This window comes from Saimiri boliviensis, chromosome 11 (genome assembly GCF_048565385.1).
Source record: "Saimiri boliviensis isolate mSaiBol1 chromosome 11, mSaiBol1.pri, whole genome shotgun sequence".
Taxonomy (NCBI): domain Eukaryota; kingdom Metazoa; phylum Chordata; class Mammalia; order Primates; family Cebidae; genus Saimiri; species Saimiri boliviensis.
The window spans coordinates 10,157,915-10,183,575 of NC_133459.1; the positions used below are offsets into that span (position 1 = coordinate 10,157,915).

Sequence of the window (25,661 nt, forward strand, 5' to 3'; positions counted from 1 at the left end):
TCATTATAAATAATGTCCAATGCAGAAAAATCTAAAAAATAAGGAAGAGAATAAAAAAGAAACTGATCACTCCTAAAACCTTCCTAGAGATAACCATTGCTATATTACTTTCTAATCTTTATTATATTCACATTTATTTTAATTTTCAGTTTTGTATTCTATTGTATTTACTTCATTATATTATAAATCTTTCACCTGTATTAAAATTTTTATAAACCAAAAAAAATTTTTTTGAGATACAGTCTTGCTCTGCCATCCAGGCTGGAATGCAGTGGCACAACTGTGGCTCTCTGTAGCCTCCGACTCCTGGACTCAAGCAATCCCCCTGCCTTAGCCTCCTAAATGGCTAGGATTACAGGTGTGTACCACCACGCTTGGCTAAATTTTTTATTTTTGTAGAGATAGAGTCTGGCTATGTTGCCCAGGCTGGTCTTGAGCTCTTGGCCTCAAGTGATCCTCCTGTCTCAGCCTTCCAGAGTGCTAAGATTATACATGCCCAGCCTGTAAACCAAATTTTAAATGGCTGTTTAAGATTTACTACTTAAAACAATATAATTTTTTGGTGGGGTTGAGGAATGAGAAATTACTTGACGGATACAATGTGCACTATTCAGGTGATGGTTCTACTAAAAGCCCAGACTTCACCACTATACAGCATATCCTTGTTAACAAACCTGCACTTGTACTCCAAAATCTTTAAGACACTTAAAAATTAAAAAACAAATGGTTATGACTCATGCCTATAAATTGCAGCACTTTGGGAGGCTGAGGCAGGATGACTGCTTAAGCCCAGGAGTTTGAGATCAGCCTGGGCAACATAGTGAGACCTTATTTCCACAAAAAATAAAATTAGTTGGGCCTGGTGGTGCGTGTCTGTAGTCCCAGCTACTCAGGTGTTTGATGCGGGAGGATCACTTGAGCCCAGGAAGTTGAGACTTCAGTGAGCCGAGATTACGCCACTGCACTCCAACCTGGGCAGCAGAGTCCCTGCCTTGCTCTGTTGCTCATGGCAGCCATAAAGCTGCACACTCAGGTTCAAGGGAAGAAGACATGTTTTGAAACTCCATTTCAAAAACAAAAACAAAAATGACAGGCCAGGTACAGTGGCTCAGGCCTGTAATCTCAGCACTGTGGGAAGCCGAGGCAGGTGGACCCCTTGAGGTCAGGAGTTCCAGACCAGCCTGGCTAACACGGTGAAATCCCATCTCTACAAAAATTACAAAAATTAGCTGGGTATAGTAGTGTGTGCCTGTAGTCCCTGCCACTTGGGAGGCTTAGGCAAGAGAATTGCTTGAACCAGGGAGGTGGAGGCTGCAGTGAGCCAAGATCGTGCCACTGCACGCCAGCTTGGGTGACAGAGGAAGACTGCATCTCAAAAACCAAAACCAAACAAAAGAAAGATAAATGTTTAAAGTGATGTATATCCCAATTATCCTGATTTGCTTATTACACATTTTATGAATGTATCAAAATATCACATGTACTTTGAAAATATGTACATCTATTATGTGTCAGTAAAAAAAAAATTTGGCCAAGTGGCTCATGCCTATAATCCCAGCACTTTGGGAGGCCAACGTGGGCAGATCACTTGAGACCAGGAGTCGAAGACCAGCCTGGCCAACATGGTGAAACCCCATCTCCACTAAAAATACAAAAATTAGCTGGGCATGGTGATGTATGCCTGTAATCCCAGCTACTTGGGAGGCTGAGGCATGAGAAGCACTTGAGCCTGGGAGGTGGAGGTTGCAGTAAGCCAAGATTGCAGCACTGCACTCCAACCTGGGCAAGAGCAAGACTGTCTGAAAAAAAAGAAAAAAAGTTCTGGAAAATTCTATTTTCCAAAGATGTCTGCAACAGTAGCTCTTGTTCCATACACTCTGCTAGAATCTTGCTAGAATCTATCAAGAGGTGGTATCCATGTCTTCTTCCCTTGAGCCTGTGTGTGGCTTTGTGGCTGCCTTGAGCCAACAGGGCAAGGCAGAAGTGACTCTTTGTGAAGTCCAAGGGTAGGTAATAAAAACACCATGCTCTTATGCTACCTCATTCTTTTGGGACACTCGCTCTTGAAGCCAGTCACCTTCTGTGAGAAGGGCCAAGCAACCCATGAAGCGATCCCATGGAGAGGAAGCAAGGCCCCCAGCCATAGCTGGGTTCCTAGCCAGGTTCCTAGCCAGATTGCTAGCCAGGTTCCCAGCTAGGTTTCTAGCTGAGAGTCAGCTGCATCTTGCCAGACATGCAAGCCAGCCTTGAAAGCAGATCCTCCATCCTGCCCCAGTCAAACCATCTCCACTGACGCCATGTGGCGCAGAGGCAGGCTGCCCCAAAAGTCTTCCCAAATTGCAGATTCAGGACAAAATCAATGACTGTTACTGTTTCAGACCATTTTTTTTTGTGGTATTTGTAACAAACACAGAAATAATTAGAATACCACTGTTACTGGAAATAAGTTACATTCAACAATTACATACTTCCTTTTAGAATTATAAATAACTTTGTAATTAAAATGTTAGACCTAAATGTACTAGAAAAAGGCATTTATTTGTGGTCTACCAGCAAGGTTAAGATGGATGTTACAGTATGAGCTTGTTGAATTTGTTGGTTTTTTTTGTTTTTTGGCATCCCACAAAATTAGAAAAATTAAAAATACCAGCCCCTTTATTATTACTTCTAATAAAAACTAATTTGTAGATATTGCTTTCCATGTGCTGATCTTTTCCACCTGCGCTGACACACTATACCTGGCCATCGGGTTGTAGGCCTGCGCCAGGGCCCAGCAGGATCGCAGGGAGGGTGATGATGAGTCCTTCAGCAGCTCCAGGCTCAGCCGCCTCAGCCATTCCAGCCAGTCGTCTTTGGAGACCCTCCTGGCAGCGCCCCACGCCTGTGATCCCACAGATGACAATGGAAAACAATCAGCTTCAAGGGCCAACTGAGAAAAGTCCTCATCTATTTAATGATTAGCCTACTTCTTTGATTTATAAAATCCATATTTCATGATAAAATTCCCCTAGAGTGCAAATACAAAAGAACAATATTTAATTAAGAGCCATAAAGCAAGAACACCAACTCTGGAACATACCACACTGTGGAAAAAGCCTGTTTCACAACTCCTTTGTGCTGGACTCTGACTATAGCAAAGGAGGGAGCTTTACAGAACCAGAATGGATGGGACTGTCACACTTGGGGTACATTCAACAAAGCCGAATGGCCTTCAGCAGTGCATGAAGGGAGCTGCATCCTCTGCATTAGAACACTAGCTCATCTGACGGTGAAGAGTCACGCAAGAGGGAAAAGGCTCAGGTTTACACCATCATGAATTATGTTACAACCAGGTGAGCAGTGAGCCCAAAGCACATGGCACTGTGGCAGAACAAGAAAAAGCAGAACAGATTTAATTTCTACTCTAGTTTATCCCCTCCAAGTTCTCTCAAAACTCTGAACTCTGCAGACATCAAGAGTTACTTCCAGGGGCAGCTCAGGCAGGTGGGCGGAAAGGCTGAGGTTTTGGAGAGGTCAGTACCAGTGCTGTGGCCAACAGCTACACACAACTCAATGGCTTGAGTTCAAATCCCAGTTATATAACATACTGGGTCTCATCTCTGGCAAGTCACTTAACTCCTCTGTGCCTCAGTTTCCTCATTTGAAAAATGAGGATTATAGTTTCTGCTTCCCGGGGTGTTTTAAGTTAGTAATGTAATGAATTTGTAACAATGATTGGCACCAAGTTAGTGCTGTGTGCCTATTTCTCTAAAGTTAGAAACACGTGCCTGGGATCCTGGCACTGCCACTCAGCAGCTATAACACCCTGGGCAAATTACTTGTATGCTGCAGCTGAGCCTCAGAGTTCTTCATCTAGGGATAATGTACCTAAATGGCTTAGCTGGAATAAATGAGCAAAAAATGATTGTGATTATTGTCAAAACGACACCTGTTTGAACTGGCCTAGCCCTAACTACACTAAATCCCTAACTTTTAAAATATGTTCTTCAAAGATTTTTCCAGGAGAACACGTAATCCTCCCTAAATGGGGGAAATCATGCAAATTAGAGCAGAAGTTCTCAAACTTTAGCCTCTGAAGTGGTCCAGTGAGTGAAAAGACCCCTGTGTGCTACGCCTAACCATCAAGGACTCAACCATCACCTCCCTGGGATAAAATGGAGATCTGCTGTTGCTTCTAAAGAGTTATCAATGAGCCAGGGATGGTGGCTCCCACCTGTAATCCCAGCACTTTGGGAGTCCAAGGTGGGTGGATCACCTGAGGTCGGAAGTTTGAGACCAGCCTGACCAACATGGAGAAACCCTGTCTCTACTAAAAATACAAAATTAGCCGGGCATAGTGGCACATGCCTGTAATCCCAGCTCCTTGGGAGGCTGAGGTAGGAGAATCACTTGAACCCAGGAAGGAGAGGTTGTGGTGAGCCAAGATTGTGCCACTGCACTCCAGCCTGGGCAACAAGGGGGAAACTCTGTTTCAAAAATAAATAAAAGAGTTACCGACGAACAGAGTTATACAAACTACCATTTTATGTCAAAAACCGAAGTAGAAATGTTATAAGAAACAAACTAAATAATTACCACTAGCCATACAATGAGAACCCCTGAATGAGAAGGAAGAGAGAGGCTTGACTTTTACACCTTGTTCAGTTGAGCAAAATGGGAACATCCAGTCCTTTCCTGTCCACAGATATCTGGTTTCTTTCCTATAAGATGGGTCTATGCATAGGTGTATTGTATTATGTAGCAACTGTTAAAAGCTGCACATAAACAAGGAAGTATTACTGGTTTCTTTTTCCCTCTGATGAAGTGAGGTTGGGCCTGGGTAAGGCAGAGACAATTCAACCCAGTGGTTAAGAAAGTGGGCTCTGGAGTCACACTATCTAGATCAAATCCCAGCTCTACCACTGACACTAATTGACACTGATTACTTAATCTGTCAGTGCCTCACGGCCCACATCTATAAAGTGAGACAGCAACGACAGCACCTAATGGGGTTATCTTCATGGGGTTATCATGAAGATTACATGAGTGAATATATAGTGCTCCACAACAGTGCCTGACACATAGAAAGCACTCAATAAATGTTACTTGTTACTGTTACTTGATAAATGGCATTAAATAGGTTTTCAAAAAAAATCGTAGCTTAATTTATCGACTAGGCCAAGTCTCCCATGTGGCCCTTTCCTGCTGCTCTGTAAAACATCAACTCTCAATTCTCTGGGTTCTATAAACTGTGCAAACGTGAGCTGTTTCCTCTTGCTATCCGCCTCATCTGTTATGCTGGTGCATGTTCATGGAATGCCAGCTTACTCACGGTGAAGGTAAGCCCAAATAGATTATCGTAAGACAGACAGTAAAGCTGCTGAAAATTCTGGAAGGCATTCTAGACATATACATAAATGGTTTTTATGTTTTTGTTTGTTTTTTTGAGACAGAGTCTCGCTCTGTTGCCAGGCTGGAGTGCAATGGCGTGATCTCGGCTCACTGCAACCTCCACCTCCTGGGTTCAAGCAATTCTAATGCCTCAGCCTCTGGAATAGCTGGGATTACAGGCACGCGCCACCACACCCAGCTAATTTTTGTACTTTTAGAAGAGACGGGGTTTCACCATGTTGGCCAGGATGGATTCAATCTCCTGATCTTCCCACCTCGGCCTCCCAAAGTGCTGGGATTACAGGCTTGAGCCACTGCGCCCGGCCGGTTTTTGTTTTCTGAATCACATAAATCCTCTATTATCACAGCCAATAAAACGGTGACTGAGGTGGCAAATTGTTACTTTGAAAGCTGGTTAAGACTGATAAATATACCAATCCCTAATTATTATTACATGATTATAATGAGGTACAATTTACCTCTCTGCTTTTTTTTTCTTTTTCTTTTTTTGGTGAGATAGGGTCTTGCTCTGTTGCTTGTGCTGGAGTGGTACAGTGGCATGATCACTGCTTACTGCAGCCTTGACCTCCTGGGCTCAAGAGATCCTCCCACCTCAGCATCCTGAGTAGCTGGGACTACAGGTATTCACCACCATGCCCAGCTAATTTTTCCATTTTTTGTAGAGGGGCATTTTGCCATGTTGTCCCAGCTGGTCTTGAACTCCTAGGCTAAAGTAATCCTCCTGCCTTGGTTTCCCAAAGTGTTGAAATTACAGGCATGAGCCACCACACCTGCCCCCACCCCACCCCTTTTTTTTTTTTTTGTAGAGACAGAATCTTGCTCTGTTGTCTGGGCTGGAGTGTGGTGGCACGACCTCAGCTCAGTGCACCCTGGAACTCCGGGGCTCAAGTGAACCTCCTCTCTCAGACTCCCAAATAGCTGAGACTACAGGCAGGTATCCCTCTGCCCAGCTAATTTTAAAACTTTTTCAATTCTTTTTTTTTTTTTTGGAGACAGGGTCTTACTCTGTCGTCCAGATTAGAGTTAATTTTTGTCATTTTTATCATAGAGATGGTATCTTACTATGTTGCCCAGGCTGGTCTCAAACTCCTGGCTTCAAGCGATTCTTCCATTTTGGCCTGCCAAATTACTGGGATTACTGGTATGAGCTGCCATGCCCAGTTCTCAAAATTTACTTTCTAATGAAATAGACCTGAGAGTCAGCTGTGGAGGATTTTGTTTAGAGTTTTGAACTTGATCTACTTTCTCAGGTGAGATAAACTAACAGTCTTTCTTTTGTCTATCTGGCAAGGTTTATGCTTATTTTTTCCAAGTCTCGGTAGAAAGCAAAACTTCCTGGTAGCAAACTAGATTACTGAGGAATTTCCTAAAATAGAGAGAACAAAGCTCTAAAGCAGGGTGGACAGCTGCCTGGTTGGAAGGACATTCTGAACCTAGTCAGAATGAAAACATCTGGATGGAAATGTGCATCTGGCCTCCTGCCTGGCTCCTCTCTCAAGTGTGAGGTGTCAGCAGGGTGGCCTCAATGATTGCCTGGGAATGCCAGGTGACTGATAACCTTTTTCTTCCTCCTAAAGTCTCAGAGTAGCAGTTACAAGATCCCCAGAGGGAAAGCAGCATCACTCCTGACCCAGGAATATTTTACTACCTCCATCTTGACCCAGCAAACATTTCTTTGCAGTGGTCACTTGAAGCTGTATACGTGAGTAAAAACTCTGAAACAACAGTAATAAACCCCCAGTTTATTCCAAAGCTGGGCATGAGCCCACACACATGCACACAGGACTGTGTTCAAGTCTTTATGGGCTTTGCCAAAAGAAGTGAACGAGTCAGCCGAGACTGTCTTGCCCAGTTCTTCACCTCTGCTGCTGCACATGGAGTGAGCTGGCTAACAGATGAAAAATAACACTGAAATCCAAACTGGAAGTTGCTTACAGTCACCAGAAACATGAAAGACTAATGCAAAATGTGGAAAATCATCAATGTGGTGTATTTATTTAAAAGTCAGTGAAGTAATTATGATTATTCTACTCTGATTCACTAAGATGCTTTGGAATTGCCTGTTTTTAGGAGAATGGCTGGTGGCATACATGGTGAAAAGCTGGTCATACCTTAGGCTTTGGCCAACAGAGAGAATTCAGTAATCACCTAGAAAGATCTAAAACCTCACTACTCAAAGTGTGGTCCATGGACCAGTGGCATCACATTACTTGGCAGCTTGTCAGAAATGCAGAGTATCAGGCCCAACATCAGACTGCCAACATCAGAATAAGCATTTTAACAAGATTCCCAGCAAGTGGTAAACCCAATGAGTTTGAGAAGTTTGAATGGTGTTTTAAGGAGCCTTCATCAGTCTCACTGCCAACTATGGGGCTCACTAGCTTTGCAGCCTTCATGTAAAAAATGAGAATGTATTTGCAACAAAAGTTCTAGCATCCATACTCTAAGGGAGCACAAAAGGACATTTTGTTCTCTATGTTTTCTCTATTCAAAACAAAATTACAATGCAGATACCTGGAAAAAGACAAAATGATCTAAGTTCACGGTGTCTAGATTTCTAGAAAAAACAATGGACTGGTTTTTGGTTGGTTTAAACTGAAGGTGGCAACAGTTGAAAGTCTTGAGCAAGTGAGAAGAGCAGAGCTCTCCTTCCCCAGTCTCCTGAAACAATGGACTTGCCTTTTGGAGGTTGATGGTGCTGACGTGCAGTTTCTTCATGGGTCCTGTTTCCACTGGTCCACTAGCCAATGCATCCCCCTGGCCACTCCTAAGCATTCGATGCTGGTAAATCAAAGGATCCTCCTCTTCATCAGCAAGTGTGTATCCCTGCAACCAGAGATTCACAAGAAACACCTACGACTCTACCAGATGTTTCTGGTTTAGAAAATATCTTTAAACTTTGGGAGGTGCAGACCTTCTGGTAGAGCCAGGATTTCAGTAAGACGTACAAAGTCACATGCATGAACAAAATGAACCACAGGTGGGCTGACTCCACAACTGTAGACCAGTCTTTGCTAGTCAGTCTCAGTTACTAACAAGCACTGACTTACAGTAGGAGCAAGCAACCATGCAACTAGCGAAGATAAACAATTGCCAACAATGGGAAGAGTGATAAAGTATTTGGAACAAAGGTAGCACACAGCCCCATTCCCTGGCTGCTTTTTACTCTTTAAAAAGAACTATTTACTCATTTATTTATTTGTGCCTCCCTATGTATCTATTTTATTTATTTATTTTTTTTTGAGACAGAGTCTAGCTCTGTCGCCCAGGCTGGAGTGCAGTGGTACAATCTCAGCTCACTGCAACCTCTGCCTCCTGGGTTCTAGCAATTCTCTTGCCTCGGCCTCCTGAGTAGCTGGGACTACAGGCATGCACTACCATGCCTGGCTAATTTTTGTATTTTTAACACAGACAAGGTTTTGCCATGTTAGCCAGGCTGGTCTCAAACTCCTGACCTCAAGTGATCCACCTGCCTCAGCCTCCCAAAGTGCTGGGATTACAGGCGTGAGCCACTGGGCCAGCCTTTAATCTACATTGAGACAGGGTTTCACTGTGCCACCCAAGCTAGAGTGCACTGGTACAATCACAGCTCACTGCAGCCTCAGGTGATCCTCCCACTTCAGCCTCCTGGGTAGCTGGGACCACTGGTGCCCTTCATCATGAGCAGCTAACTTTTAGTATTTTTTTGTAGAGATGGGGTTTCACCATGTTGCCCAGGCTGGTCTCAAACTCCTGGGCTCAAGTGATCCACCTACCACACGCCTGGCCTCCCAAGGCATGAGCCACTACACCCAGCCCTCTGCCTGTTTTTATATAGCCCAAGAGCTAAGAAGGGTTTTTATACTTTTAAATGGTTGGGGGAAAAAAATCAAAAGAAGACTGACATTTTGCAACACATGAAGGTTGAGAGAATCAAACTGAGGTGTCCATAAATAAAGGTTTACTGGAATGCAGCCAGGCTCATCATTTACACATCATGCATGGCTGCTCTCAGGCTGCAGTGGCAGAGCTGAGGAGTTGCAAAAGAGATCACATGGCCTACAAAACTGAAAAAAAAGTTTGCCAATACCTAGTTTAGAGCTAAAAAGCTATACAAACTCCCATAGCCAAGATTACAAGAATATCAAGCAGTAAAGACAATAGGGACTGCAGAATTGAAAGGAAGTGCAGTTCACCTTGACAATTACTTCAGAAGGGAAAGGAAGTGTAGCTCACCTTGACAATTCTGCAAATGAGCACATCGTAGCGCTGATGATTGATTCGGTGTCGCACCAAAACTTTATTCACCATTGGAATGAAAATTTGGTACTACAATAGGAGGGGGAAGAGATTAGAAACTATCATTTTGGAGAGTGGAAAGAAAGCAGAGGAAAAAATGTTATACAACTACGTTATGGCCATTTGTTCTGGGTTTGTGGCTAACTGTAATATTCAGAAGAATCCTTCTTCCCATCTCCTGCTATAACGCTAGCCCAAGTCCCCATCATCTTCTATCAGGCTTATGATGGTGGTCTCTTAACGGATCTTTGCTCTGCCTTTATCCCCACAGTCTATTTTCCCACACTGCATTGACAGTTATCATTTAAAAATATGAAGTCAGATCATATTTTTCCTGTGTTCAAAATCCACCAAAACCTTCCAGTCTTGCTCGGAGTAAAAGCCAAAGTACTTACAATGGCCCACAATAGTGATCTGCAAATTTTAGTGGGACAGCTCATGAAACCAGACTGCTGGGCTCCACAGCTAGAGTATCTGATTCAGTAGGTCTTAGGTGAGATGAGGTCTTGCTCTGTTTCCCGGGCTGAAGTGCACTGGCATAATTATGTAGGTTACTGCAGTCTGGAACTCCTGGGTTCATCCTTCTGCTTTAGCTTCCTGAGTAGTTGGGACTACAGGCATGTGTCCCTATGCCTGGCTAATTTTTAAGTTTTTTTGTGGAGACAGGGTCTTGCTATGTCTTGAGCTGGTCTCCAACTCCTGATCTCAAGCAATTCTCTTGCCTCAGCCTCCCAAGATGCTGGAATTACAGGTGTGAGTCTCTGTGCCTAGCTCAAGAATTTGTATTTCTAACAAGTTCTCAGGTATGTAGATACTGATATTGCTTGTTCAGGAATTATATTTTGAGAGCTACAGGCCTACAAGATCTAATCTCTACTATTTTGCCTTATCTCCATCAACTTAACTCTGAACATGTCCCTGTTGCTCACTCCTCTGAAGTCACACTGCTCTTGGGCTATGCCCTGAACTCTTCGTGCTAGCTGCCACCTCAACCCCAGCATTTGCTATTTCTGTTCCCTGTATCCAGTTCTTTGCAATTTGGCCTTTATTTTATTTAGGTCTCTGCTTAAGTGTCAACTGATCAGAGGTCTTCTCTGTCTACCCTAAATAAAGACCATTTTTCCCCACTTCAATCCATCACTCTTAAGAAACAAGCTGTGTTTATTTGCTTTGCTTCACTAGGATGGAAGCTCTATGAGAGCAAGGATTTCATTCTGTTTACTGTGTTGTCCCCAGAACAGTACAATCGCTCACAGACTGCTCAATAAATGCTGAACAAATGAAAAAAAAAAAAAAAAAAAAAAAGCAAGTAATTTCATGTTCTCTGATGGTGGCTGGCACCGTAGAATACCAAATGGAGTGGCTCACAGACAAATTCTTTCCAAATAAGGCAGAAGAGCACCTATCTGTCCACCCTCTCATCTTACCTTCTTCCCCAGTTGAAAAACAAGTGAAGACAGTGTGTCCATGGCTGTGGAGCGCAGTTCTGGGCTCTGGTCCAGTGTTCGAACAATAGGGTGAATGATCCGGGAGGCATAGTCAGTGAAATCCAGGGACTCCGTCAAACGGTCCACGGTCTCCAGCGCTGCCCTACAACAATAGCTAACATACAGTAACTGCTAACATACAATCTCCAAGGAAGACACGTGGCTGAGGGTGATCTTAACAGTCAGCATTGAAGGGGATGGGAATGAATGGCTTCTAAAGTATTTTGGATGACATGTATTCAACACATATTCCAGTGGGATAGGACAGTTAAGATTACCATAAACCTGGGACATTTCTTTTCTTTTCTTTTCTTTTGAGACAGAGTTTTGCTCTCGTTGCCCAGGCTGGAGTGCAATGGTGCGATCTCGGCTCACTGCAACCTCCACCTCCTGGGTTGATTCTCCTTTTTCAGCCTCCCGGGTAGCTGGGATTACAGGCATGGGCCACCATGCCCAGCTAATTTTTATATTTTTAGGGGAGACAGGGTTTTTCCATGTTGGTCAGGCTGGTCTTGAACTCCCGACCTTAGGTAATCTGCCTTAGGTAATCGGCCTCCCAAAGGGCTGGGATTACAGGCGTGAGCCACTGCGCCCGGCCAAACCTGGGACATTTCTAAACTAAAATAATGAGAGTTGAAACGACAACAAAATACAAAGATGGCCTGGGAACTTAAGAAACAAACATTTTCAACAAAACATTAAAAGCTTAATGACTGCTAGTCCCAAAGGGGAGGTGCTCACTTTCGAGATGGCAGGGGAGCTTCAGGGGCATCAAACAACTTCACAATAGGAGGCAACAGCAAATGCAGGTAGTCATCCAGGTTGGCACCAAACAGCTGGATTGCAGCCAATAACTGCAAAAGGGAACAAAAGCATGGTGATCAACAGTCAGGTCCCAAGTATTTAAGGACATGGAACGGGTGGTGGTGCGGATAATTCAAAGTTCTGTGGGGACTGGGAAAAGCCTTTATTAAATGGCCTTGGACTATATCCTTTTGGGTAGCACTTTCTCCCCCACATTTTGTTTGCTTACATATTACTTTGCTTTCTCTGTGCTCATTTGAGTTGATAAGGAGCCCATTTGCTGGGTAATAAAGAAAATTGGTCTGGGATAAAATATCTGCCAAGATTAATCCATTAGAAGAGATATGAAACATAAGGATAATCAAGAGAGGATTACAGACATTCTGTAAACTGCACACATTGAGTATTAGTATTCTTGGGATTCTGTCTTACGAAGCGGGTGTCAACCTGTCATTCAGAACAAGGTCTCAGCTTTGAGCTGAACACCCAGGGACTCTGAGGGAAGCAGAAAATCTCTCTGGAGAATGATGTAGGCTACTCACCTTGATCGAGACAATGCGTCCTGGGCTGTTGTCATGCATGAAGACACGCAGCATGTGCGGGATCAGCTGGGGCAGGTACAACTTAAATTCACCCCCAAGAGCTACCACAATTTGCTCAATGAGAAGAATGATCGTGCTCTGAATTGAGGTGTTCATGACCCAGAATTCCTACAAAGAGAAAAAAGTCAGAGGAGCTGAGTCAGGTCCCCTTTTGCTGATATATGAACCAAGGAATGCAAATGGCCAGAAAAGCAAAACTGTAGTGAGCATGGTCTGCGCCGAGATCAACTCCTCCCTCCCCTCCTCCCACTAGGACCTTCTTGCATCCTATGTTACAACCATCCTGGACAAAGTCGACTGCATTTGCCCAGATGCATCAGGCTACCTCAGTCCTCTGGGCTTTGCTCATGCTGCTTCCTCTGCCTGGAATCCTACTTCTTGTTCAGTTAGGTCCTATCTGTCTTTCTGGACCTGGCTCAAGCCTCACTTCTCCCACGCAGACTTTCTTGTTCTCCTTCCACGATCCACTTGGGTCCGTTACACTCTCTTTGCTAGCAGCTGTAAGACTTCCTTTGCTTTGCCATACTCCCTCTAGACTGTAGGCTACTGAAGGACAAGAAACCTCTAACTCATCTCTGTATCCCCAGAATCTATCAATCAGACCATCCGGAATATTCTAGAATGAACAGATGACTAAGTCATTCTAAGAGCTCTGAAGTGGTTCAGGGTGGACCTGGACCTTACTTTGGTATCATCTGATCTCTACCAGAGGGTGACTCCAGTATTACAAAGATTTCCTGGCTTTTCTGGATTTAGATTTTGCTATTAATAGATAGCACCTAACATCTGTCCCCTCTCAAAAATCTATTCATCAGGCCTGAACAGTGCTACAAAATGAGTACCTTTCTACACCCATATGGTTATTTTCCACCTAAGTTACTAAAATAAAACCCTAGCCAACTGGCCACAGATCCTGCCTTAGCGCTACAAAGCAAATTAGTCCAAGCCTCTAACTCTGGGAAAAGCTATCATTTCAAATCAACTCAAAAAGACAGCTGCCTACCACCATCTTTAACATTTCTCGAGTTAAGAGATTTAATAATAGAAATCCTACTAATGACGGCAACACGTGAATATTAATATCCTTGGAGCCTCTAAACCAGATGTCCCCAAACTTTTTACACAGGGGGCCAGTTCACTGTCCCTCAGACCGTTGGAGGGCCACTACATACTGTGCTCCTCTCACTGACCACCAATGAAAGAGGTGCCCCTTCCTGAAATGCGGTGGGGGGCCGGATAAATGGCCTCAGGGGGCCGCAGTTTGGGGACACCTGCTCTAAACAGTTCAAAGTAGAAGTCCATAAAAACAAGGATAACTCCCCAGATGAAAGGCTTTATAGAAAGATACAGTATTTTTATTTAAAAAGATATCTTAAAAAGCATAATGGCTGTAGAAGATGGTGGTAAAACTTCTTTTTCCTCTACTTGGAGATAAGTATTCTCTCTGAAAAAGCTGTGTTTTCTAGGTTAAAAGTGTTGCCAAAGAAACACCACAGATTTCACAGCCTCCAGAGTTTGATGTTCATTCACCTGAACCCCACTCTGCCTTCTTTAGAGAAGGCCTACCTACCTCCCAGCTGCATTAGCATCAGCTCCTCACAGGGGCTTCTCTACCTCAAAGATGCCAGGAAGCCTGCCGAGGGACGTCAGCTGGACCACTGTTCACAAAGACTATTTTCTTCCCAGGCTCGGGGGAGCTCATTAAAATGCCCAGAATCAATAGTCAAAGGAAGAGCCCCTGCTGCACCTTCTCTATCTGGGATGAAAGGAAAGCTGCATTTTGCAGGTGTAAGGCTCCCTGCCTCAAATCCCTGTGTACTAGTCATAAACCTGTTAGGACTTTAATATGGTCATATCGTGTCCTTGTTTAGCCTTCTTGGGGGGATTAAGTCACAGATGACTTCATCCTCCTCCCATGAGGACACTGCTTCTTCCCTTGCTCCTCCTCTCCCTAAGACCAGCCATCGGCCTTTTTAGTATTCTGCCTAAATCTTCCTGGCACAGAGGCTTCTGTGGTAGCACTCAGGGAATAGAGGAGCTTTTAATTATTTATACATGTGGGAGGTTTTCAGTTCTGAGACCCAGGTGCTGGGAAGTTCCATCTGAAGCCAGCCATTTTGATTTTAATCCTGCTGCTTCCTCCAAACTAACTACGAAGGTCTGGTGTGAAAGAACAGAAATCATCTTCCCACCCTTTGAGGACATGCTGTCTCTGCAAAGCAACCTTCTCTGCAAAGACATTTAAATTATATAGAACAGTAGGAAAAACGATATTGCCAATGGGGTGTCTTCTGGCACCTACTTAATGCATGTTATAGAATCCTGGGGTCTGAGCCTTTTCTCATGTGCCACTGCAGTCAAAAGGTGATATGTATGGTTTTGGAGGTAGCAGGTTAAAGCATCACCTTGTTCCTTGGTGCCCGACACATGTCCATCATATTTAACAGCCCTAAAAAAACCCAATTCTCAATCCCTTCATGGTTTATGAGCAGTAAGGAAGAGGGCTTTTGTGAGAATAGAAAAGCACTGTTGTGATATTAAAGTGAAATTGCTTTGTTGTGAGTGAGGCAAATAACCCAAGATTCTATTTCTGGCAGAACAATTAAGGATTTCTCTTCAGCCGTCATGCCTTGCACTTTTATACCTGGGAACCTGGATCAAAAGCCCTTCCTCCCCCTCAAAATCCAGTGGGCTTTGTTCCACCTCCTGGACTGGGGCTGGAACAGCTCTCCAAAGATCCATGAAAAAAACGTCGATGTCATCCAAACTTGCTTCTGAGCCTTCCTTGACCCAAACACGGAAGGGGCCAAAGCATTAACTTCTACTCACTCTCATGAGGGTGACTATTTCATCCATATAAGGTCTGATGTGGCTCTTCACAAAGGACACCAACATTCCCAGCTGCTGGAACAAAAACTGAAATGGACAAGAGTCAACCGGTTGGTATCGTGAAGCACACTGAATCCCCAGGCTTACCTTAAGTTCATGTGAACAAATAAAGACAACTAAGGAATGGGTTTCCACACGACACTATCTATTGATAATATATTTCAAAGACTCAAACTTGGCTAGGTATGAAGGTTCAGTGCTTTTGAAGGCCGAGGTGGGAAGATTGCTTGAGGCTAAGAGTTCAAGAATAGCCTGGGCAACATAGTGAGATCCTGTCTCTATAAAAAATACAAAAAATTAGCTGGGCACTTGCCTATAGTTCTAGCTACTATGGAGGCTAAGGTGGGGGGAATGCCTGAGCCCAGGAGTTCAAGGCTTAGTCAGCTATGCCTGTGCCACTACATTCTACCTTGGGTGACAGAGTGAGACCCAGTCTCTTTAAAAAAAAAAAAAAAAAAGACTCAAACTTAAATGGTGATGGGGACTCGAAACAATTGTCAGGGGCTTTTACATACCAGAGGAGCCAGTTACTGCATCGCAGGGGTGTTGTAACCCTCATTTAACCTCCCAGTGTCCAGGCTCTTCCATTTTAGTACTTATCTCATAGACTTGTTGTAAGGCTTAAATGGGATAATTCATGTCAAGCACTACAGGGACATGAATACGATTCAGTGCATATAATGAATGTCTGTATCACTGAAGGATCTCTGGAGTCACTAAACGTAAAAATAAACCTGAAAGTTTTAACCAACTACAAATGTACCTTTTGTTTATTTGGCTCTAATTAATAACTACTTACTTCCTAAAATAAACAAAGTTAACTCTTGATTATGGTTATTGTAGCTCATTTATAGTAATTAACTCATTACTTAGGTCTTAATTAACTGTGTCTCTGAGAGATTATGAACCAAAACAGCAAGCAAACTGGGGTAGGGATAGAAGAGATTCTACTTAAGCTGATACCTTTTAGGTGAAAGAAGAAAAAAATGTCCATTAAATAAAGCTGGGAATAAGGAAAGTGTGGGTAGAGAAAATCTCAACTACTTTCCAGGTTAAAGATTTGTCTTCAAGATGTAGGTTTCATTTTGTTATGATCTTCAGATAGTATTACATGCAATAAGTAGCAAATAATATTTGAAACTTCTCTCCCCCAAATTTTTATAGCTCTCTCTGCCTTTGTTCCTCACCATTAACAAGGATAATTTGGAAAATGAATATATATATTTTCACTCTTATCTACATGAAAGTTAGGTAAGTGGGGGATAAATAAAAAGCACTGCTTCAAAAAAAAAAAAAGTGTTATTTCAATCAGTAAGTAATTAACTTAAGAGTACTCATTATCCAAAGAGGCAAGATCAGTAGGACATTCAGGACTGGGGTCAAAGAAGAGTTTGGACACACTCCCTAATGATGACTTTGACTTCAAAGGTGATTACATCACCACATGGCATGTTTGACTAAGTAGAGTCACTTCTACTATCTCCTGGTCCCCGCCATCCCCCAAATTGAATCACTACAGACGTTTTTTTTTGTTTTTTGTTTTTTTGAGACAGAGTTTTTGCTCTTGTTGCCCAGGCTGGAATGCAATAATGTGATCTCGGTTCACCATAACCTCTGCCTACCGGATTCAAGTGAGTCTCTTGTCTCAGTCTCCTGAGTAGCTGGGATTACAGGCATGTGCCACCACGCCTGGCTAATTTTGTATTTTTAGTAGAGATGGGGTTTCTCCATGTTGGCCAAGCTGTTCTCAAACTCCTGACCTCGTGATCCACCCGCCTCAGCCTCCCAAAGTGCTCGGTTTACAGGCGTGAGCCACCGCGCCAGGCCTATAGACAGTTTTTATAAAATGGTCCCTATACAAATATGTCATTACAGAGATGAAGGAACATGAAACTAAATATAAAGTTCAGACAAATTTTTGTTATGCAAAGCCTGAAAGAAAGCAGAAAACCTAAGCTGGAGGAAAACTGGCCAACAGAGATGGTGGGGAGGTCAGAGAAAACCACGAAACAGAAAGAGGAAACAAGCTTCCTGGTCCTTGGTGCACAGTTAGGGAGCACATCAGTGGCTTATTCTTAAGGAGTAGCTGCCCAAGGGACACGGACAGCTAAGTGCTTCAATGCTGAGTAGGGAGCTAGAGGAGCTGCCTCTTCTCCCTTAGCCTTTCACTAGCATTCTTTTTTTCCTCAGAACATGAGTATTTTAAAAGAACACAGTTTTGCTCCTGAAAATATGATGCACTAGATCTCCTCCCAAACTGCCCCACTATGAAAAGCCTAAAATTAAGGCAAAAAAGATAAATATGATTGTAAGATTATTAGAACTGAAATGGCCAGGTGTGGTGGCTCATTCCTATAATCCCAGCTCTTTGGGGGGGGGGGGGGTGCCGAGGCAGGCAGATTACCCTGAGTTGAGGAGTTTACAACCAGCCCGAGCAACATGGCAAAACCTTATCTCTACCGGAAGAAGAAAACAAAAACAAAAACAAAAACAAAAACAAATAGCTGGGCACAGTGGCACGTGTCTGGAATCCCAGTTACTTGGAAGGCTGAGGTGGGAGGATCGATTCAGCTTCACAGGCAAGGTTGCAGTGAGCTGAGATCATGCCACTGTGCTCCAGACTGAAGCCTCTCACATAAAGCCAAACCTTCAAAGAGTTACATATTAAGAGAAATGGTGAGTTTAAAAAAAGAAATGTGCCAGTTATGATATGAGGTCCGGGTAGAAAAATGCCTCCCCTAAGAGTTCATAAATTCAGGCCTCTTATCATATGGGTTTAGGGATTTATTTTAACTTATGGCCTGGGAATCTCTAAGCCAAAAAATGAAAGTTCTCCTGGGTCACCTGGCAGAAGTAAACGCATAACCTCTCTGGAGATGTGCAAATTTAGAGCAGATTTTCTAGTATTGCTCCAGGGAAAGACTAGTTGAATATGCTATATGATTCAAAATTATAAAACCTGTAAGGAAATAGACCATGACATATTGCATGACCAGAAGCATAGCCATGCTTCTGACAAGCATGACTTCTCAGAAACAAGAAACAGAATCAGACCCACTGAGAATTTTACATATAATAGAAGTATTTGATGTTTAGTCTGTTTAAAATGCCTTTCTAAAAAAAGTGGGAATAAGGGTTGGCATGGTGGCTCACGCCTGTAATCATGGTAATCAGCTCAGGGTGATCTGCCTGTAATCCCAGCACTTTGGGAGGCCGAGGTGGATGGATCACTTGAGGTCAGAAGTTCACAACTAGCCTGGCCAACACAGTGAAACCCTGTCTCTAGTAAAAATACAAAAAATTAGCTGGGCATGGTGGCACACGCCTGTAGTGCCAGACACTCGGGAGGCTAAGGCAAGAGAATTGCTTGAATCTGGGAGGTGGAAGTTGTAGTGAGCTGAGATTGCATCACTGCTCTCCAGCCTGGGTGACAGAGCAAGATTCGATGTTAAAAAAAAAAAAAAAGGTGAGAATAAAATAATTTTAGTAAGGAACAAAATACCACCAGAAAATACTAGGCATATTTGAAAGAACCTACTACAACTTAAAGAAATAAAATATAGTTGAAACCAAAACCCAGCTGGGCATGATGGCTCATGTCTGCATTTCCAGCACTTTGGGAGGCCGAGGTGGGTGGATTGCTTGAGGCCAGGAGTTCAAGACCAGCCTGGGCAACATGGCAAAACCCTGTCTCCACTAAAAATGCAAAAAAAAAAAAAAAAAAAAAAAAAAAAATTAGCCAGCATAGTGGTGTACGCTTGTAGTCCCAGCTACTTGGGAGGCTGAGGCATGTGAATTGCTCAAACCTGGAAGGTGGGGAGGTTGCAGAGAGTCAAGATCGAACCACTGTGCTCCAGCCGGGACAGCAGAGCAAGACTCTATCTCAAAAAAAAAAAAAAAAAAAAAAAAAAAAGACATAAAACACCAAAACCTCAATCACAAGTGAAAGACAGAGCTCAAGAATTAGTGAACAGACAACAGATATGAATGCCAGAATGCATCTGAGAGACAAAGATGAAAAATATGGCCAAGGAGCTAATAGACATTAATGATAAAGTGACAATCTATAGCATGTCTAATCAGAATTCCAAAAGAAAAAAAAAAGGTGTAAGGACAAAATTCCAAAAAAGATAATACATGAGAATTTCTCAGGAACTGCTAAAAGATACTAATCCTCACATTCAGGAAGCCCTGCAAGTCTCAAACAGGATAAACAAAAGAAATTCACATATAGATATATAATAGTGAACACTTCAGGATAACAAAACAATGAGAAGTAAAGTCACAGAAAAAAGATTATATAAAAGGGATCCATGATTTCTCAACAACAACAAAAAGAAGTCAGAAAGTGGGATCATATCTACAGTTGTAGGAGAACCTAGAATCATATTCTTTGCTAAATGAAGATTTAAAAAGAGGGTGAAATGAAGACTTTTTCAGATAAAAACAGTTTACTTCAGTGAATGCTCATAAGAGAAATTTGTCCTAGGAAGAAAGCTAGGAGTAAGCTCTAATATGGAAGAAAGAATGGTGAGACATAAAATAATATGTGTGAATGAATAAACAAACACAACATAAAATGATAATAATAATGTTTAAGGAGATGGAGGAAGGGGGCCAAGGAATGCAGGCAGCCTCTAAAACAAGCTTGTCCAATCCCTGTTCTAGAAGCTAGAAAAAGCAAGGAAATCAATTATCTCCTAGAGCTTCCAGATGGGAACACAGCCCTGTCAACAACTTGATTTTATCCCAGTGAGACCTCATGTCAGAAATATAACCTAGATAGCTGTAAGATAACCTGTGTTAAGCGACTAAATTTGTGGTAATTTGTTATAGCAGAAATAGGAAATAATACAGAAAGGAAAAAAAACGATGTATAAAGATGGTGACAGAAGCTAGATGTTGCTGGATAGATCTTATTTATAGTTCTAGCTCTGGAACTATGTTAATGTCTTATATAACTAAAATAAAAGTTAATGTTTTTTTTTTTTTTTAAGATGGAGTCTTAGCCGGGCGCGGTGGCTCAAGCCTGTAATCCCAGCACTTTGGGAGGCTGAGGCGGGTGGATCATGAGGTCGAGAGATCGAGACCATCCCGGTCAACATGGTGAAACCCCGTCTCTACTAAAAATACAAAAAATTAGCTGGGCATGGTGGCACGTGCCTGTAATCCCAGCTACTCAGGAGGCTGAGGCAGGAGAATTGCCTGAACCCAGGAGGCGGAGGTTGCGGTGAGCCGAGATCGCGCCATTGCAATCCAGCCTGGGTAACAAGAGTGAAACTCCGTCTCAAAAAAAAAAAAAAAAAAAAAAAAAAGATGGAGTCTTGCTCTGTCACCCAGGCTAAAGTGTAGAGGTGCAATCTTGGCTCATAGCAACCTCTGTCTCCTGGGTTCAAGCGATTTTCCTGCCTCAGCCTCCCAAGTAGCTGGGAATATAGGCATCCATGACCACGTCTGGCTAATTTTTTTAATTTTAGTAGAGACAGGGCTTTGCCATGTTGGCCAGGTTGGTCTCAAACTCCTGACCGCAAGTGATCTGCCCACCTTGGCTTCCCAAAGTACTGGGATTACAGACATGAGCCACCACACCCAGCCTAAATTTTTTGTAAACTCAAAGAAATTTCTAAAAATTGAAAATAAACAGAAACAAATGAGTTTAACTATAAGCCAAGTTGGTTGCACAATCACTCAAGAAGATACACATATGGGCCACTGTGGTGGCTCACACTTGTAATCCCAGTACTTTGGGAGGCCGAGGCAGGTAGATCACAAGGTCAAGAGATCCAGACCATCCTGGCCAACGTGGTGAAACCCCTACCTCTACTAGAAATAGAAAAATCATCTGGGTGTGGTGGCGGGTGCCTATAGTCCCAGCTACTTGGAAGGCTGAGGCAGGAGAATTGCTTGAACCCAGAAGGCAGAGGTTAAAGTGAGCTGAGATTGTGCCACTGGACTCCAGCCTGGCAACGGAGTGAGACTCTGTCTCAAAAAAAAAAAAAAAAAAAAAAAGGCCGGGCGCGGTGGCTCAAGCCTATAATCCCAGCACTTCGGGAGGCCGAGGCGGGTAGATCATGAGGTCAAGAAATCGAGACCATCCTGGTCAACATGGTGAAACCCCGTCTCTACTAAAAATACAAAAAATTAGCTGCGCATGGTGGCACGTGCCTGTAATCCCAGCTACGCAGGGGGCTGAGGCAGGAGAATTGCCTGAACCCAGGAGGTGGAGGTTGCGGTGAGCCGAGATCGCACCATTGCACTCCAGCCTGGGTAACAAGAGCGAAACTCCGTCTCAAAAAAAAAAAAAAAAAAGTATGTATGCAATTTCACTAAAAGAAATCTGAGCTCCTTGGAAATGGCAATGCCCAGGTTTTAGTGAAACATACTTGACAAGCTTGGAGTAATTTTTTTCTGCCAGAAAGCAAGAAAGTCTACTGGACCATGTAAAAAGGACACAACAGCCAGACTGATCAGGATAATTTGATTGTAAAAAAGATTAGTGTCTGCAATGAATAGAAATATTATATATGTATGTTGTGTTTATGTATATATATATTCCATATAGAAATACTCTATATAGAGATTACATACATATGTGTATTTTTTATACATACAAATAGTAAATGACCAATATTAACAATAAGATTACTAAATGTAGTTTAAGACTTTTACTTGCTATTCTTCAAGTGATTATGCAATGAACTTGGTTTATAGTATAAATAAAAATAGATTTTATATATATACACACACACACACACACACACACACATATATATATATATATATATATATATATATATATATATATATATACACACACACACACACACATATCTAGATCTTTTTGAGTTCATACTGATATTCCAAAGAAAGAGAATTGGTTTGGGAGGTGGGAAGACACCTAGGTCACCTCTGAAAAGTTGTTAGCAGGCCAGGCGCAGTGGCTTATGTCTGTAATCTCAGCACTCTGGGAGGCCAAGGCAGGCGGATCAACTGAGGTTGGGAGTTTGAGACCAGTCTGACCAACACGGAGAAACCCATCTCCAGTAAAAATACAAAATTAGGCCGGGCACGGTGGCTCAAGCCTGTAATCCCAGCTACTCAGGAGGCTGAGGCAGGAGAATCACTTGAACCCGGGAGGCAGAAGTTGCAGTGAGCTGAGATCTCACCACTGCATCTTGCCTAGGCAACAAAAGTGAAACTCTGTCTCAAAAAAAAAAAGAAGAAGAAGAAGAAGAAAAGGAAGAAGAAGAAGAAGAAAGAAGAAGAAGAAGAAGAAGAAGAAGAAGAAGGAGGAAGAAGAAGAAAAGTTGTTAGCAGCTTGACTCATTAAAAAACTGATATATTGATAAAGGGAAAGAATCATGCATTTATTCTGCTTTTCCTACATGATCTACACTTCAAATTACCTAAGCAGTTTATTACACAAAGTTCTTTTTAAAAATCTATTTAAAAACACTTTTTTAAATAAAATGAGATGAGGTCTTGTTATATTGTCCAAGTTGGTCTTACACTACTGGGCTCAAACGATCCTCTCATCTCAGCCTCCCAGAGTGCTGGTATTACAGGTGTGAGCCACCATGCCCAGCCAAGTTCTTTATTTCTAAAGAACTTTTTTTTTTTTTTTTTTTTTTTTGAGACGGAGTTTCGCTCTTGTTACCCAGGCTGGAGTGCAATGGCGCGATCTCGACTCACCGCAACCTCCGCCTCCTGGATTCAGGCAATTCTCCTGCCTCAGCCTCCTGAGTAGCTGGGATTACAGGCACGTGCCACCATGCCCAGCTAATTTTTTGTATTTTTAGTAGAGACGGGGTTTCACTATGTTGGCCAGGATGGTCTCGATCTCTTGACCTCGTGATCCACCCGCCTCGGCCTCCCAAAGTGCTGGGATTACAGGCTTGAGCCACCGCGCCTGGCCTATTTCTAAAGAACTTTCTGACTAATAAATCCAGAAGGATAATCAAATTAGAAAATCACCATTTGGGGACACATGTTTTCAGGACCTCCTGAGGGATGTGTCATGGAAAAAAAATTTAAAAAAATACACACACGCAAATAAGAAACTCACCATTTTGCAATTCCTAATCAAATACTGGCTCTAGGAAAGAACTACCAATGAATGCTAAAATGATCAGAAAAAAGGCTGATGGGGAACTTCATAACAGACAGATCAGGTGACAATATCCGAATCCACTGATTAGCCTTCACAGTACCTGTGGGTCACCTCGAAAATATCTGTTTATTAAAGGCTGAAATAGAAGGTACACGGTACTGTAACCTATCAAGTATCTCTTGCCAAAAGAATGGAAACTGAATCTAATCAAGCCTCTAAGTCTAACTAGTTTATAGGAAATTAATGCACCTTGAAGAAACAGCCAAATGCAGTATAAGAAATAGGACAAATGACCTGGTTTCTTCTACAAATACATGATTTTAATAGAAGGAAAAGGTAAATAAATGGTAAAAGAATTATATTTATCAACCAAATGTCAGATGTAGACCTTACTCAGATTCTGATTTGAATAAACCAGATTACAACGACATTTTTAAGACAATCAAGGACATTTGAAGAAAGCTTGGTATTAAACAATACAAGAAATTATTGTTAGCTTTGTAGGTGTTACAATTGTATTGTGGTTATACATTTGTTGGTGAAATAATATGATATCTGTAATTTGTTTTAAAATTCTCCAGAAATGTATGTATATGGGGGGAAAGGCAATGGAGGTAAGAGATGAAACTAAATGCACAAAATGCTAGTAAGTATTGATGGGTATATGAGAATCCAATATAATAGGTCGTCTACTTGATTCATGATTTAAAGAGTCTATTAAATATGTTTAGAAAAATTAAAGGTGGCTAATGAGTGAAGGCAAAAGATAAAAAATAAAGACTCAAACAAATCCAGAAAAAGAAAAGAAAGATAAACAAACAGACAAAGCAGGACAAAAAGAAAGCACTAAGTAAGAAGGTGGAAATAAACCCAAATATGGCCAGGTGTAGTGGCTCATGCCTGTAATCCCAGCACTTTGGAAGACCAAGGCGAGTGGATCACTTGAGGTCAGCAGTTCGAGACCAGCCTGGCCAACATGGTGAAATCCTATCTCCACTAAAAATACAAAATTAGCTGGGCATGGTAGCATGCACCTGTAATCCCAGCTACCTGGGAGGCAGAGGCTGGAGAACCACTTGAACCTGGAGGCGGAGGTTGCAGTGAGCTGAGATCGTACCATTGTACTGCAGCTTGGCAACAATGAGATTCTTCATCTCAAAAAAAACAAAAACAAAAACAAAAAAACCCACCAGAACAAACAACCCAAATATATCAGCAATCACAATAAATGCAATTGGCCCAGAATGCACTGGTTAAAAGACGAATATTTTTGGCCTGGTGCGGAGGCTCATGCCTGTAATCCCAGCACTTTGGGAGACTGAGGCAGGCGGATCACGAGGTCAGGAGACCATCCTGGTCAACATGGTGAAACCCTGTCTCTACTAAAAATAGAAAAAAATTAGCTGAGCGTGATGGTGCATGCCTGTAGTCCCAGCTACTCAGGAGGCTGAGGCAGAACTGCTTGAACCCAGGAGGCAGAGGCTGCAGTGAGCCAAGATTGTACCACTGTCCTACAGCCTGGGCGACAGAGAGAGACTCTGTCTCAAAAAAAAAGATAAACTTTTAAAATTGGATTAAAAAGATAATCTAGCTCTAATTACAAGAGAGCATCCAAAACAAAAAGTCACAAGACAGTTAAAAGAATTGGAAAAGACATACACTTCCGAAAAAGCTGGTATAGCTATATTAATGTTAAGCAAAATAAATTTTAAGGTGTTATTAAAGATAAGAAGGATTACTGCATAATGATAAAGGGTCAACTTACTAGGAAGATATCAAGATTTAAAATTTTTATGCATCTATTAACATAATCTCAAAAATACATAAACAAGATTGGCTAAACTATCAGAAATAAGCCCACCATTATAAAAGGAGATTTTTGTCTCATTTCTCTCAGTATTCATAGATCAAACAAACAAAAATTAACAAGGACACAAAAGTAGTGAACACAATCACTAATAAGTTCAATCTAATGACTTCTGTAGAACCCTGTGTAACATTAGCAAATACACAAGTAATCCCAAGCATATAGGAAATACTTATGAAAATCCAGCAAGCACTAGACTATTAAAGCAGTTCCAGGAAACATGAAAGAATCAT

At 42.3% G+C, this 25,661-nt stretch overlaps 1 protein-coding gene across 2 annotated transcripts in view; it reads right to left on the reverse strand.

Moving 5' to 3' along the window:
• Positions 1-25,661, reverse strand: part of MTOR (mechanistic target of rapamycin kinase) — a 155,978-nt gene that overhangs the window by 92,428 nt on the left and 37,889 nt on the right. For both annotated transcript variants that reach the window (XM_074380054.1, XM_010346531.3), the window contains exons 20-26: positions 15,392-15,478; positions 12,503-12,670; positions 11,898-12,010; positions 11,097-11,259; positions 9,607-9,699; positions 8,071-8,217; positions 2,739-2,881 (exon numbers count right to left, since the gene is read on the reverse strand). In XM_074380054.1, the coding sequence (XP_074236155.1) occupies positions 2,739-2,881; positions 8,071-8,217; positions 9,607-9,699; positions 11,097-11,259; positions 11,898-12,010; positions 12,503-12,670; positions 15,392-15,478 (914 nt within the window). The remainder of the gene's footprint in view (positions 1-2,738; positions 2,882-8,070; positions 8,218-9,606; positions 9,700-11,096; positions 11,260-11,897; positions 12,011-12,502; positions 12,671-15,391; positions 15,479-25,661) is intronic.